At 37.4% G+C, this 16,755-nt stretch overlaps 1 protein-coding gene across 7 annotated transcripts in view; it reads left to right on the forward strand.

The window, feature by feature from the left end:
• zmp:0000001200 (dedicator of cytokinesis protein 9) overlaps nt 1-10,844 on the forward strand; it is a 115,513-nt gene extending 104,669 nt beyond the window's left edge. For 4 of the 7 annotated variants that reach the window (XM_048192703.1, XM_048192704.1, XM_048192699.1 and 1 more), the window contains exons 46-53: nt 206-328; nt 898-1,011; nt 4,274-4,420; nt 4,632-4,842; nt 7,429-7,619; nt 7,710-7,810; nt 8,334-8,472; nt 9,960-10,844. In XM_048192703.1, coding sequence (XP_048048660.1) covers nt 206-328; nt 898-1,011; nt 4,274-4,420; nt 4,632-4,842; nt 7,429-7,619; nt 7,710-7,810; nt 8,334-8,472; nt 9,960-10,085 — 1,152 coding nt within the window. In that variant the 3' untranslated portion in view covers nt 10,086-10,844. The other 3 variants (XM_048192705.1, XM_048192702.1, XM_048192701.1) reach the window with 3 other exon arrangements.
• Nucleotides 10,845-16,755: the final 5,911 nt, after the last annotated feature.

Genomic DNA, 16,755 nt, shown 5'->3' on the forward strand with positions numbered 1-16,755 from the left:
TAAAACTCACTGAGCAAAATGATGAAGATAAGTGCGTTCAGTCGAGAGAAAAGCCTGTGCAGCCTTTGAGAACAGATCACCCTTACATTCTTCCTTTCTAATGCAGAGACTTAAGTGTCCAGATACTTTTGTATTCACTGTCTATATACTATATTTGAGACAAATCAGCATTGTAAGGTTTTGTGTTTGTCTTTGTGCGTCACAGGATGTCCTGATGGAGCTTCTGGAAGAATGCGCTGATGGATTATGGAAAGCCGAGCGTTATGAGCTCATCTCTGACATCTACAAACTCATCATTCCCATTTATGAGAAACGCAGAGATTTTGAGGTACAGCAGTAACACACGCTGATCCTGTCAGATCAGTCCTCTCATAAACTATCTGAGCCGCATCAGATGAATGCCTTCGGCCGCAGATTTGCACTTGTGCAGTGAACATCAACCTAAAAGTTATTTAGAAACTCAGTCGAACCCATTTCAAATAGAAGTCCTGTGTGAACAGCCTCTGAGTTTGCTCCCAGGAGCCCTTAAGTTTATGCATTGAGAGGTTTCACTCCCTTACTTTCATTATATGTTGTTTTTTGAGCAAGTTAAAGCTGAAGACTTTATTTCAATAGTCCACTTTAACCATTCTACTAACTATAAGTGAGTTTGTAACTTTGCATGTCAACTAACTGTCATTAGAGTATTAGTCGACTGTTAGGTTAGGGATAGGTGTTAGGAGATCTTATATATTGTATATACTTACTATAGGGTTTAATTTAGGGTTGTGTGTTATTATAGTTATTTCTATAGTAAATACATGTAACAGGGACATTGTAAAATAAAGTGTTAACAGCTTTTTACAAATGTCACCTCTAAAGATGTGATTGGTAACTCTGTGTTGGTGTTTGTGTCAGAAACTGGCTCACCTGTATGACACGCTGCACCGCGCCTACAGTAAGGTCACAGAGGTCATGCACACGGGCAAGCGCTTGCTGGGAACATACTTCAGAGTGGCGTTCTTCGGTCAGGTGAGTCTCCTCAGCCTCACACCTCTCACACCTCACACCTCACACATCTGTTGATCAGGATGAGCTCTGTAATGACTCTTCATTGTGTTTATCTGTTATCTGAATGCTGTTTCTGCTGGTGTACTGTCTGAAGGCAGCGGTGAGTCCTGTGTTTGAGCTCAGCTTGCTGTGGCCTGGACGTCTGTGCTCGTGTTTTACTTCGTTCAGCTTTGGGTGTAATAACTCATTAATCCAACTGTGAGCTTTTTTTGATCAACATCAAGATTTTTAAGTTCAAATTTACATTAAATGAATATATATCCCTTAAGAAAAAGAAGGGCACTTGATTGTACTGTGAACTTGTAGTGCACTTATATAGAATATAAATATAAATAGAGTATATATATAATATATATAATATAAATAGAGTATATTTAAAAAGAATGTGCTTGCAGGTTTAATATAATAAAAAATATAAATATATATATATATATATATATATATATATATATATATATATATATATATATATAAAACATACACACTACCGCTCAAAAGTTTGGAACCACTAAGATTTTTAATGTTTTTAAAAGAAGTTTCGTCTGCTCACCAAGGCTACATTTATTTAATTAAAAATACAGTAAAAAAACAGTAATATTGTGAAATATTATTACAATTTAAAATAACTGTTTTCTATTTGAATATATTTCACAAAGTAATTTATTCCTGTGATCAAAGCTGAATTTTCAGCATCATTACTCCAGTCTTCAGTGTCACATGATCCTTCAGAAATCATTCTAATATGCTGATCTGCTGCTCAAGAAACATTTAATGTGTACAATTGTACAAAATATTTGTGTACAATATTTTTTTTCAGGATTATTTGATGAATAGAAAGTTCAAAAGAACAGTGTTTATCTGAAATCTAATCTTTTGTAACATTATAAATGTCTTTACTGCCACTTTTGATTGATTTAATGCATCCTTGCTGAATAAAAGTATTAATTTCTTTAATTTCTTTAAAAAAAAATAAAAATAAAAATGTTAGTGTATAATGCTACAGAAGCTTTGTATTTCAGATAAATGCTGTTCTTTTGAACTTTCTATTCATCAAGGAATCCTGAAAAAAAATGTACACAACTGTTTTCAACATTGAAAATAATCATAAATGTTTATTGAGCAGCAGATCAGCATATTATAATGATTTCTGAAGGATCATGTGACACTGAAGACTGGAGTAACGATGCTGAAAATTCAGCTTTGATCACAGGAATAAATTACATTTTAACACTTATTCTCATAGAAAACAGCTATTTTAAATTGAAATAATATTTCACAATTATTACTGTTTTTACTGTATTTTTAATCAAATAAAATAAGTCTTGGTGAGCAGACAAAACTTCTTTTAAAAACATTAAAAGTCTTACCGATTTGAGCGGTAGTGTATATTAGGAATACACGATATATCGGCCACCATATCGTTATCAGCTGATATATGATAATTTTTAATGTTATCATTATCGGCCCGATAACAAAATTTGGCCGATATATTATAATAATGGATTATTTCCTTCAGCTGAGACACTTGTGCACTGTCCACCATGATGGTTTTGAATTGCTTTAAATATGATTGAAATCACTTCAAAAAGAAAAGTACAGTTAAGTTCAACATGAACAGCACAAGTCTGTCATATCGGCTCCATAATATTATAATGAGAACATTATAATTGTGTGTTTGGGACATGGCTTTTAATGGTGAGACTTTTGTTTTTGTAATCGGGCTCTTAAAAATTATATAAAAATGTTCGAATTAGATAGAATTATCGGCCAATATATCAATTATTGGCTTTCAAATATAAATAGTTATCGGTATCAGCCAAAATGTTCGGTGCATCCCTAATAAATAAATAAATATTATATTATTTTATGAAATAAAAGACCACTTAAAGAGAGACACTTTCATGGCTGTTTCTTAGCACAGCTATGTACACTTTTGAAAAAAAAAATTAATAATCTCAAATTCAATTTTTTTTTTTTTTTAAGTACATTTTAAATCATTATGTTTTAATAATCTTTTGTCGTGTTTTTAAGAAGTTCACTTATTTTGGTGTGTTGACTAACATGATAAATCACATGTAAAGGACTTTGATTATAACTTCTCATATATTTTAAATGTACTTAACTGCAACTCCATCATTACAAATGTGTAATTACAAATATAGTAAAATACATGATGCCCAAGTTTCACTGTTGATATTGAAGTATATTTTAGTTTACACCCCAAATCAGAAGAAGTTGGGATATTTTGTAAAATGCAATAAAATCAAGAATGTGTGATTTTGTTAATTCTCTTTCAACTTTATTTAAATGACAAAAGTACAAAGAAAAAAAAAAGATTTCCAGTGTTTTCACTGGCCAACTTAATTGTATTTTGCAAATATCACCAAAATTTGATGGCTGCTACACGCTACAAAATTGGGGGCAGAGGCATGTTTACATCACATGATTTGGGTTTTTACCAAAAATGCTTATCAGTACATTCAGCTAGAACTATAATCATGTTTCAAAGACAATAAAAGTAATTATGAAAGTGAAATTCATCTTAAGTGAGTCCAAAAAGTCGCACTAAAGTTCATTAATTGCATTTAATATAAATTTAAACTATGTAGACATTTTCATTTAATTGTAATTAAGTGTCCAAAAACATTAAATTCAGTTAAGTATATTATTTCCATAATAAGTACTCTCTTTAAAAGTATGCTAAAGTGAGTGATAGGCTTAAATTCAGTGATACGGAAACAAACTATGCATTGACTTCTAAAGCCACGTTTTGTAATGTCTAATCAATTATTTACTCATCTCCCACAATAATATAATGTCTTTTGTCAGCAAACATTAGTAGAAATGTGATTAACTGGCATTTTGTTTTTACCAATTAACATCCCTAAAAAAAGTTAAGAGAAGTGAATAAACTGCGGTCACTGATGAGTTGTTTCTGTCTCTAGCAGTACCAGTGTAATGACTGTGAGATCAACGAGGTAAACGGATCATTATTTCACGTGTGTGGAAGTCGTCATATCCCTGTGTCATAATTAGGATTTATCGTCAACACATTACAGTTTTTATGCATCCCAGTATTGTAAATAGGTGTTTCCTGTGACTAATGTAGTGTTTAAATTTAGTAGGCAATTAGCTTTCTTCTGTCTAGATGGTCAGCAGCAGGTTTTCAAAGTTGGTTTTTAATGCATTCTTCTGATTGATTCAGATGTGTTTGTTGTTTTAGGGGTTCTTCGAGGATGAAGATGGTAAAGAATACATATATAAGGAGCCCAAGTTCACGCCACTGTCTGAGATCTCACAAAGACTCCTGAAGCTCTATTCAGACAAGTTTGGAGCTGAGAATGTCAAAATGATCCAGGATTCTGGCAGGGTAAGAGATGTCCAGTTACAGTATGAGAATAAAGTCTGATCCACAGTGCAGCTTATTCTGGCCGAGCAAGACCGAAAGAGTTTGACTTTGACATTTCTGATTATTATCAGTGTTGAAAACAGAAAGTTCATGAATGAAAATGTGTTTGCCATTAAATGTAGCATATGTATCCAGTGTATCTTCACTAAAGATGCTTTGCTGTTTGGTGCAGATTAACACGAAGGATCTGGACTCTAAGTACGCCTACATCCAAGTGACTCACGTCACCCCATTCCTGGAGGAAAAGGAGCTGCTGGAGAGAAAAACAGACTTCGAGAGGAGCCACAACATCCGTCGCTTTGTCTTTGAGATGCCGTTCACTGTTTCAGGCAAAAAACAAGGCGGGGTAGAGGAGCAGTGCAAACGCAGGACTATACTGACCGGTGAGTACGCACACTTACACACTACACTACATACTCACCATGGAGAAGAGATCAACAACATTAGAGATAAGTGACTGACACTTCCAGAGAGTCCTACGATAAAGATCTGAGTGTCAGCTGAATCTGAGTTATATGATCCTCCCAATCACAAAGTACAGGCCTTATCTAACACATCCAGACAGTGTCTCTCTCTGTGTCTCAACTCCTTCAGTACGGTTTAAAATCATCCCAGGATGCACCTCATGAAGCAGAGATAGCAGAGCTCAAATAGAAGAGTTAATTTTATTCAATTTCAAACTATGTTAAATTAATTAATTTATTCCACAAGTGAAGGTGATAATAAACTATATGTAGTGTTCTGGTCATGTGATTTCAACATGGTGCTACTCTTTCTTAAGAAAACAGCTTTTCATCTCTCTTTTCGTTTCAACCTTTTAATGGGCAAAAAATTACTCTCTACTTTTAATGCGTTTGTTTTGACCAGCCTAATTATAGTTTTTTACCATCGCTAGGACACATTTCTCAATACTTTGGTCACTTTTTCAAAACTTTTCACACGGTTCAAACCAACTTTCAGCTTCACAATTTCACATTCAGAAGTCACTAAAGCTACAGAAACACTTCATTCATGTCTCAGGCCCTGTTTCCACCTGGTAATCAGATGTGTTTTGGTCGATCGGATCACAAGTGGATGAAGGAGGCACATACTCGTTTCCACCTGGTATTTTAGTCCGTCTCTTTTGTCCACTTTTAAGCACTTCTGTCCTGATTTCTTCAAGGGGAGGGTCTATAGGTGGGTAAATGTAAGGGTTTTTTCAGATCTTTTGATCTAATGGACAAAATAAGATTGCGCAATTTACATATAAGGATGGAGAGAGAACATTGGGCTTGGTACATTTATCATCTTCAAACCAAACTTGGGTCTTCAGCCGACAAAGTATAAATCCTGTCTGGCTAGAGCGCTTCCCAAAATGTTTTAGCGTTCAGTAGACGATCTTTAGTGGCTGTTCAAAAACATTCGACAACATGAGCGTCTACACTACAAAAGCAATCCGGTCAAATGCATTTTTCAACTACCTCTGGAAGTGGTGGAAAGTGGACAAGCTCAAAACATTTTGCACCCTGTTTACACCTGTGTTTAGTGTCGTCCACTTGTGATCCGATCAATTAAAACGCATCTTAATACCAGGTGGAAACAGCATTCGACCGGATTGCTTTCGTAGTGTAAACGCTCATGTGGTCGAATGTTTTTGAACAGCCACTAAAGATCGTCTACGTCTACTGATCTAATGCGTAAACATGGGAAGCGCTCTAGCCAGATGGGATTTAAACTTTGTCGGCTAAAGACCCAAGTTTGGTTTGAACATGAAAAATGTACCAAGCACAATGTTCTCCCACCATTCCTGATTTCTTCACAGCATTCAGCGTGAAATTGTGTCTGTCAGAGCAGAAATGAAAGCTGATACTCTCTGTATGTTTTCCCATCCTCTCTGGTCGTGTTCATATGTTCATACCCTTCCCTTGAGGAAATCAGGACAGAAGTGGTTGAAAGTGAACAAAAGAGACAGATTAAAACACCAGGTGGAAAGAGAAATGTTTCCCTCATTCACTTGTGATCCGATCGAACAAAACACATATTAGCTGCATATTACTAGAATATTGGCTGTTTATTAGTACTTATTAAAGGTGCCCTAGAATCAAAAATTGAATTTACCTTGGCATAGTTGAATAACAAGAGTTCAGTACATGGAAATGACATACAGTGAGTCTCAAACTCCATTGTTTCCTCCTTCTTATGTAAATCTCATTTGTTTAAAAGACCTCTGAAAAACAGGCGAATCTCAACATAACACGACATTAATATGTATGCCCCCAATATTTGCATATGCCAGCTCATGTTCAAGGCATTAGACAAGGGCAGCCAGTATTAACGTCTGGATCTGTGCACAGCTGAATCATCAGACTAGGTAAGCAAGCAAGGATAATAGCGAAAAATGGCAGATGGAGCAATAATAACTGACATGATCCATGATTACATGATATTTTTAGTGATATTTGTAAATTGTCTTTCTAAATGTTTCATTAGCATGTTGCTAACGAACTGTTAAATGTGGTTAAAGTTACCATCGTTTCTTACAAGAGACAAGAGAGCCGTCGCTATTTTCATTATTAAACTGGCAGGGAGCGAGCGATTTAAAGGGGCCGCAGCCTGAATCAATGCATAGTTAATGATGCCCCAAAATAGGCAGTTAAAAAAATTAATTAAAAAAAATCTATGGGGTATTTTGAGCTGAAACTTCACAGACACATTCTGGGGACACCTTAGACTTATATTACATCTTGTGAAAACTGGTTCTAGGGCACCTTTAAGCACATATTAATGCCTTATTCTGCATGATCATATTCTACATCCCTTAATACTCCCAATACCTAAACTCAACAACTACCTATTAATAAGCAGGAATTAGGAGTTTATTGAGGGAAAAGTCATAGTTAATAGTGAGTATTGGACCCTAAACTAATGTGTGACCAAAAAATGTAATAACGTTTATTATAAATCCTATTAACTTTCACTTCATCTCTCAGCCACACACTCGTTCCCGTATGTGAAGAAGCGTATCGCAGTGATGTACCAGCATCATGTGGATCTGAACCCCATCGAGGTGGCCATCGATGAGATGAGTAAGAAGGTGCTGGAGATCAGACAGCTGTGTTCCTGCAGCGACGTGGACATGATCCAGCTCCAGCTCAAACTGCAGGGCAGCATCAGTGTGCAGGTACACAGACACACACAAACCTGTGACCTCAAGCTCAGACAGTTTTTAGAGTGTCATGTGATGTCTGTAAACCTGTCTTTCACTCTCCAGGTAAATGCCGGCCCTCTTGCCTACGCCAGGGCTTTCCTGGATGATGCCAGCACGAAGAAATACCCAGACAACAAAGTCAAACAGCTGAAAGAAGTCTTCCGGTAAATGCACACCGTCTGAGCCGGTCCTTCCTCTGAAACTATTAACAACATCACATATTTACAATATTGTTCAAAGGTTTTTGGTCAGTAAGCTTTTTTTAATTAAAACTTTTCTTCAGCAATGACACATTAAATTGATCAAAAGGGACCGAAAAAAAACATTTGTAATGTTTCAAAAGATTTCTGTTTCAAATAAAAGCTGTTCTTTTCAACTTTCTATTCATCAAAGAATCCTGAAAACAACATGTATCTCAGTTTCAACAGAAATATGAAGCAGCACAACTGTTTTCAACACTGATAATAAGAAAAATTAAAACTAAAAAAGAAAAGATAGATAGATAGATAGATAGATAGATAGATAGATAGATAGATAGATAGATAGATAGATAGATAGATAGATAGACGGATAGATGGATAGATAGATAGAACTAATTTCCTGCATTTAAGGAAAACCCTTTGGCTCCGTCTTTGGCTGGTTGAACTGTCAGCTCAGATGGTGTGTGTTTGTGTTTGTGTTCTGCAGGCAGTTTGTGGAGGCGTGTGGTCTGGGTTTGGGCATTAATGAGCGTCTGATTAAAGAAGATCAGCAGGAGTATCATGACGAGATGAAGGCCAACTACAGAGATCTCACTAAAGAGCTGTCCGCCATCATGCACGAGCCTGTAAGACACACACACTGACACTTTATCCATAATGCCTCTGTTGGATTTCCATGCTTTTCTTTAATCTCTCTCTGTTTTCTCTTCCTCTTTTGCTCTCATGGTCAGATTGAATGGTAAATCATTTCTTATATGCATTCTTAAGGCCCTGATACATTCACGGCAATTTTTTTTTGTTCATTGCTTAGGGGTAACAAGGAGTTTGAAATGACTTTTCAGCAATACACTATTAACAAACATCCTGACCCCATCCATGCTGCTGAGAGTGACGATTAGATTAATCTGTAAATATGTGCTGCATGATATTCTCTCAATACAACCAAAATGACAGCGGTGAGAAAACAGAAGTTGAGAAAGCATCTGATCATAGTGATGTGGATGTTTGCACCAGCCAAAGTCCCTTTAAGACAAGTCATTTCACTCGGCAGCCATCTTAGAAACGGGCGTCTCAGGCATGCAAGTGCAGCTAATGTCTCTTTGAATGGGGAAACATCAAATTCTCCAAAGCTGTTTGCCAAGCTTTCGATTAAATTTCTTATTTCAAATCACCAGTGAAATCTGACAACAACTGCCTCATAAATATAGTTTCTGGACGCTCGAATCATGACAAAAAAACAGCATTTTTCAGGCTGGATAAAGCTGATGCGCATGCGCAGTCCTAAGTGCGTGGAAGTGTGAGTCTGACAGTTTCTATGGGAACCAGAGCTTCTAATGGCAGCTGCAGTGACACAATGACTTTACCAATCAGCGGTTGGTTCTTAATTAGAAGGCGGGACTTATTCCGCCATATTGCGCATTCCACTTTCTCCCATTCATAATAATACAAGTGCACCGTCTTTCTATATATAAAGTCTTTGCACCAGCTCTGCAATTCAACGCTCCAGTCATGCCAAGTTTATTATACAGCACTTTATACAATAGATTGCTTTAAATCCACAGCTTTACAGTATTAAACATGAAGAAAAGTGTGTCTTTCAGTTAGAGTTACATCTTCAGTTTCTACTATAAAGCGGCTCTCCAGAGTGTTTGTGTTTTTACTCACATCTGACCTTGACGGACTGAACAGAAGAAATGAACCTGAGATGATTTACATATCAAACAAGGCGGAGCCTCAGAGCCACACCCACCTATTATGTCATCGCCGCTGACCAATGGTAGCTCAAAGGAGTTTATTAGCCGGAGCAAACTTTTCTGGAAGGGTCACTTTGGCAAACTGTTGAACTCCCAAAACAAACGTCATTTTGGCCTGATTTTGTTCGAAATGACGTCACACCAGTTCGTTCTTGGATTTCGCTTGAAGTATATCGGGGCCTTTAGGCTTACATGGAATCTGCAGGAATCCACAGGATTCAGCCTTCTGCACATTTCCACACATTTGACCCCACAATCATTGAAGAATATGTTCAGATTTCATGTGGGCGTCAAACACACTGCAGTGTTGCATTATCTCTGATCTTTCTTGCTCTTTTTCCTTCTCTCTCTCTCTATAGATAAGTGCATTGGACGATGGGATGCGTAGTCCTATTCCAGATTCACTGCACATCTTCAACGCCATCAGCGGGACGCCCACTGCCGCCACCATCCAGGGCCTGCCCAACTCCTCCTCAGTGGTGTGAACCTGACCCCTGCATTGACCTTATGACCTTTCACCTTTTGTTTCACATCTCCAACCCTGACACACACAGCTGCTTTCCCAGATGTCATCACAGAAGTGGAGGAGAACTGAGGGAAGGAGATCTATACGTTTCTGCCTCATCCAGGGGATTTCACCTACTGTTTCCTGTGGAGACTTAATCAAAAAACTGTGTATTTTACTTTTGGCCATTTTGCCAGTTTTATTAGTAACCGCAGTAAAGAGAGCAGAGGAAATGATGCGGAGAAGAGAGGAAGAATGGTTCAGAAATCAAACTCATGTCCCCAATGTGAGCACAGACTGCAACGGCTTTTTACCTATTATAAATATCTGCGTCCTCTGCTAATATATTTTTTATTTTGCTAATTTTATATTATTTCTTCAAGCTCAGACTTTTCAGTTTTCGAATGACGGTCTGAAGTCTGAGAGTCGGATGTCTTTGCCGTCGAGTTTAAACCGCCGTCAGCATCAGTCTGGGTGGAGTCGGTTATAACGCTGTTATAAATGAGCCGTGTTTCTGCAGCAGGGGGCGTGGCCTCAGCGCTTTCACTGCATGTGATACACTGGAGGTGCGGCGGACACACAAATGTTGCATCATGTTTATCAATTATCAAATATTTTTATACTGTGGGACACAGCTGAATGTGATGTTATTTTTATCTGTATTTAATAGTCTTTCCTCTGCTGTATTTAAACTGACATTGTCTCTGATGCTTTGAATAAATCTCACACAGTTCCCAAACGCTCTTTTAGTATTTTTTAGCCAAAGATATCAAAATATTTGTTTTGTGTTTTGACCTTGAGTTGTTTTTGTTTTTTGTCTTGGTTTGTTGTTTTCATTGTTTTTGTCTTGTTTTTTCAGTCTGACTTTAGAGTCAGACACTACTGAATCTGCTCTTTTAAGGGTGGTATCTGACCTCTGGTAGCTGTACTATTCTTCTATTATTGGACTTGAATGCTGCTTTCGATACGGTGGATCATCGCGTTCTGTTAAAGAGATTAGATCTTGAGATTGGCATTCATGATGCTGCATTAGATTGGTTTGGATCATATCTCACAAATAGGAGTTTTTTGGTGGAAATTGGAGAATTTTCACCAAGCTCAGTTCCTGTCACTTGTGGGGTGCCCCAGGGCTCCATTCTGGGTCCAACCTTATTTTCTCTGTATTTGCTCCCTCTTCAGCTTATATTTGAGTCTCATAAAGTTTCATACCATATTTATGCTGATGACACCCAGCTCTGTTTCCCTCTAAAATCAGGTACTGATTCAGTGTCCTCTTTGCTAGCTTGTTTAGAGGACATTAAGGATTGGATGGACAATAATTGACTTCAACAAAAGAAGTTATTATGTTTGGCGCTCCACACCTCTTAAAGGTGCCCTAGAATCAAAAATTGAATTTACCTTGGCATAGTCAAATAACAAGAGTTCAGTACATGGAAATGACATACAGTGAGTCACAAACTCCATTGTTTCCTCCTTCTTATGTAAATTTGATTTGTGTAAAAGACCTCCGAGGAACAGGCGAATCTCAACATAACGCCGACCGTGACGTAACAGTCGGGATCATTAATATGTATGACCCCAATATTTGCATATGCCAGCCCATGTTCAAGGCATTAGACAAGCGCAGCCAGTATTAACGTCTGGATCTGTGCACAGCTGAATCATCAGACTAGGTAAGCAAGCAAGAACAATAGCAAAAAATGGCAGATGGAGCAATAATAACTGACATGATCCATGATAACATGATATTTTTAGTGATATTTGTAAATTGTCTTTCTAAATGTTTCGTTAGCATGTTGCTAATGTACTGTTAAATGTGGTTAAAGTTACCATCGTTTCTTACTGTATTCACGGAGACAAGAGCCGTCGCTATTTTCATTTTTAAACACTTGCAGTCTGTATAATGCATAAACACAACTTCATTCTTTATAAATCTCTCCAACAGTGTGTAATGTTAGCTTTAGCCACGGAGCACTATCAAACTCATTCAGAATCAAATGTAAACATCCAAATAAATACCATACTTACACGATTAGACATGCTGCATGACGAACACTTTGTAAAGATCCATTTTGAGGGTTATATTAGCTGTGTGAACTTTTTATGCAATGTTTAAGGCTGTCGCGAGCTTGGGGGCGGGGAGCGCGAGCATTTAAAGGGGAAGCTCGCTGAATCGACGCATTTCTAATGATGCCCCAAAATAGGCAGTTAAAAAAAAAAGAATTTAAAAAAATCTATGGGGTATTTTGAGCTGAAACTTCACAGACACATTCAGAGGACACCTTAGACTTATATTACATCTTGTGAAAAAGGGTTCTAGGGCACTTTTAAGTAATTTAAGTCCTACCCTGGGCCCCCTTCAAGATAACATTTGAGATAAAGTTGAAAATGTAGGAGTTATTCTTGATCCTGAGCTAACATTTGACAAACAATTCAGTTCTGTAGTCAGAACTAGTATTCTGCAGCTTAAGAGGCTTCATAAGTCTTAAAGGGTTAGTTCACCCAAAAATAAAAATTCTGTCATTAATTACTCACCCTCATGTCGTTCCACACCCGTAAGACCTTCATTCATCTTCAGAACACAAATTAAGATATTTTTGATTAAATCTGAGAGCTTTCTGATCCCCAAGAGAAAGCAATGTAATTAAGGTCCAGAAAGGTATTAAAGACATCGTTAAAACAGTCATGTGACTGCCGTGGTTCAACCTTAATGTTATGAAGCGATGAGAACACTTTTTGTGCACAAAAACAAAACAAAATAATGACTTTATTTAACAATTTCTTCTCTTCCCTGTCATTCTGGGTTCTACAGCAGAACGCTGACTCAGTATCACAAACTCACAATAAGTATTCTAGTCACTTCATAACATTAAGGTTGAACCACTGTAGTCACATGACTGTTTTAATGATGTTTTTACTCTGGGCATTGAAAGTGTTGATTATTTTGCTGTCTATGGAGGGGTCAGGCATCTCAGATTTCATCAAAAATATCTTAATTTGTGTTCTGAAGAACATGAGGGTGAGTAATTAATGACAGAAATTTCATTTTTGGGTGAACTAACCCTTTAAGAATTTTAAGAATTTTCTCAGTTTGAATGATCTGGAGACTGTTATCCATGCATTCATTTTCAACCAGACTTGATTATTGTAACTCTTTACGCTGCAATTAATCAGTCCTCAGTCTTGCGCTAATAACTGGTACAGAATGCCACGGCTCATTTTTTGATGGTCAAAAAAAAGAGGGAGCATATCACACCCGTGTTAGCATCACTTCATTGGTTACCTGTTCAATTCAGAGTAGATTTTAAGGTTTTAGTTTTTGTATTTAAGGCACTTCATGGTCTTTCTCCTACTTATATTTCAGATCTTCATCACCATACTCTCCTGAGAGAACGCTCAGATCCTCCTCTCAGCTGTCACTGACTATTCCAAAATCTCAACTAAAATCCAAAAGGAACAGGGCATCCCTATGTTATCTATATTTAAATCATCTCTTGAATTTTTTTTTTCTTTTCCTCAGGCTTATGCTTAAAGGATTAGTCCGCTTTTAAATAAACTTTTCCTGATAATTTACTCACCCTCATGTCATCCAAGATGTTCATGTCTTTCTTTCGTCAGTCGAAAAGAATTGTTTTTGATGAAAACATTCCAGGATTTTTCTCCTTATAGTGGACTTCAATGGGCACCAAACGGTTGAAGGTCAAAATGACAGTTTCAGTGCAGCTTCAAAGAGCTTTAAACGATACCAGACGAGAATAAGGGTCTTATCTAGAGAAACCATCGCTCATTTAAAAAAATAAATAAATACACTTACGCTGTGTGTCCTATACCTTCCCTATTCTACTTACAGAACGAACGCAGCACCATTCATTTTTTTCCGTAAGTAGAACAGGAAAGATGTAGGACATACAGCATAAGCTTTTTGAAGAATACGGAAAGTGGAAGCACGTACAAGGCAATCATTTGTGTTTATAAAGCATATACAGTTGTATTTTTTTTTTCGAAAATGGCCGATGGTTTCGCTAGATAAGACCCTTATTCCTCGTCTGGTATCATTTAAAGCTCTTTGAAGCTGCACTGAAACTGTAATTTTGACCTTCAACCGTTTGGTGCCCATTGAAGTCCACTATAAGGAGAAAAATCCTGGAATGTTTTCATCAAAAACCTTCATTTCTTTTCAATTGAAGAAAGAAACACATGAACATCTTGGATGACATGGGGGTGAGTAAATTATCAGGAAAATTTAATTTGAAAGTGAACTAATCCTCGATGAAACCTTTAGTTCAGTCATGTTTTTTTGTGGTGTTTTGTACAAGCCACATTTCCAGAAGAGATGGGACATTTTGTAAAATGCAATAAAATCAAGAAGTGTTAATTCTCTCAAACCTCTATTTAACTGACAAAAGTACAAAGAAAAGATTTCCAATGTCTTCACTGAACAACTTTATTGTATTTTGTAAGTATAAACACATTTTGATTTTGATGGAGAGCCGTGTTTACCACTGTGTCACATCACCTTTCCTTTTAATTACAATTTTTAATCATTTGGGAATTGAGGATACTAATTGTTGCAGTTCTGCAAGTGGGATTTTTACCCAGTCTCTCCTGATACAAGACAGCTTCTCAACAGTCTGTGGTCATCGTTGTCTGATTCTCCTTTTCATGATGGGCCATACAGAGTCAGATCTGGACTGCAGTCAGACACATCTACTGTACAGTGTAGAATGTCAAGAAACCACTCTGATGAATCACATGCAGAATGAGGCCTGGCATTGTCTTGCTTCCCAGGAAATATGTCATCTTGATGGCAGTTATACAATCCAAATATATGCCTCCATGTCAATGGCACCTTCACACAAATGCAAGTCACCCATGCCGTTTGCACTGATGCACCTCCATACCGTGACAGATGTTTGCTTTTGCACCCGTCGCTGATGAAATCCCTTTTGTCTTTGGGACTGAGAACTCAGTGTCCAAGCTCAGGCCCAGAGAACTCAGCAGCATCTCTGCATAGATCAGATGTGTAGCTTTCTACTTGTCTAACAGAGATTCCAGCTGCATTTCTTGATGCAGCGTCAGACTGTGTAAAGTGAGGCACGTATTGTTAAGTTGGATGTGTTCCTGGGTCAACATATTTTGTTGATCCTGGAACAACATTCTAGTCTGAAAATTGAGTCTTAACCCCTAAACCTAACCCTACCCATAAGTTATCCCAAAAATCAAAGGGAAATGATAGATGAATAACACTGATGTACAGGTGCTGGTCATATAATTAGAATATCGTGAAAAAGTTCATTTTTTTATTGTAAATTATTTTTAAAAATGAAACTTTCATATATTCTAGATTCCCTACATGTAAAGTAAAACATTTCAAAAGTTTTTTTTTTTTTTTTTTTTTTTTTAATTTTGATGATTAGAGCGTACAGCTCATGAAAGTCCAAAATCCAGTATCTCAAAATATTAGAATATTTCGTAAGATCAATCAAAAAATGGATTTTCAAAACAGAAAAGTTCAAGTTCTTTAAAGTATGTTCATTTGTGCACTCAATACTTGGTCGGCAGCACATATTACAGAAAATGACTTGCTCCTAGCACAAATTACAGCATCAGTGAAGTGTGGCATGGAAGTGATCAGCCTGTGGCACTGCTGAGGCACTATTGAGCCTTCAGATCATCTGTATATTGTTGGATCGACTGTTTCTCATCTTTCTCTTGAAAATATCCCATAGATTCAGGGGTCAGGCATGTTGGCTGGTCAATAAAGCACAGTAATATCATGATCAGCAAACCACTTGGAAGTGGTTTTTGCACTGTGGGCAGGTGCTAAAGTCCTGCTGGAAAAGGAAATCAGCATCTCCATAAAGCTTGTCAGCAGATGGAAGCATAAAGTGCTCCAAAATCTCCTGGAAGATGGCTGCATTGACTTTGCACTTGATAAAACATAATGGACCAACACCAGCAGATGTCACGGCCCCCCAAATCATTACTAACTTCAGAAACTTCACACTAAACTTCAAGCAGCTTGGATTCTGTGCCTCTCCAGTTTTCCTTCAGACTCTGGGACCATGATTTCAACATGAAATGCAAAATTGACTTTTATCTGAAAAGAGGACTTTCGACCACTGTTCACTGTCCAGTTCTTTTTCTCCTTAGCCCAGGTAAGATGCTTCTGACGTTGTTTCTGTTTCAGAAGTGGCTTGGTAGTCCTTTTCCTGAAGATGTCTGAGTGTGGTGGCTCTTGATGTGCTGACTCCAGCTTCATTTGACTCATTGTGAAGCTCTCCCAAGTGTCTGAATCGGCTTTACTTGACAGTATTCTCAAGCTTGTGGTCATCCCTGTTGCTTGTGCACCTTTGCCTACCCAATTTCTTCCTTCTAGTCAACTTTGCATTTAATATGCTTTGATACATCACTCTGTAAACAGCCGCCACATTCAATAATGACCATCTGTGACTTACTCTCTTTGTGGAGGGTGTCAATGATTGTCTCCTGGACCATTGCCAAGTCAGCAGTCTTCCCCATTAGTGTGGTTTCAAAGAACAAGAGAAACCCGGAATTTATACTGTAGGGATGGTCATTTAATGAAACTCAAATGTAAATATTCTAATATTTTGAGATACTGGATTTTGGACTTTCATTAGCTGTACGCT

This window comes from Megalobrama amblycephala, linkage group LG6 (assembly GCF_018812025.1).
Source record: "Megalobrama amblycephala isolate DHTTF-2021 linkage group LG6, ASM1881202v1, whole genome shotgun sequence".
Classification (NCBI taxonomy): Eukaryota; Metazoa; Chordata; class Actinopteri; order Cypriniformes; family Xenocyprididae; genus Megalobrama; species Megalobrama amblycephala.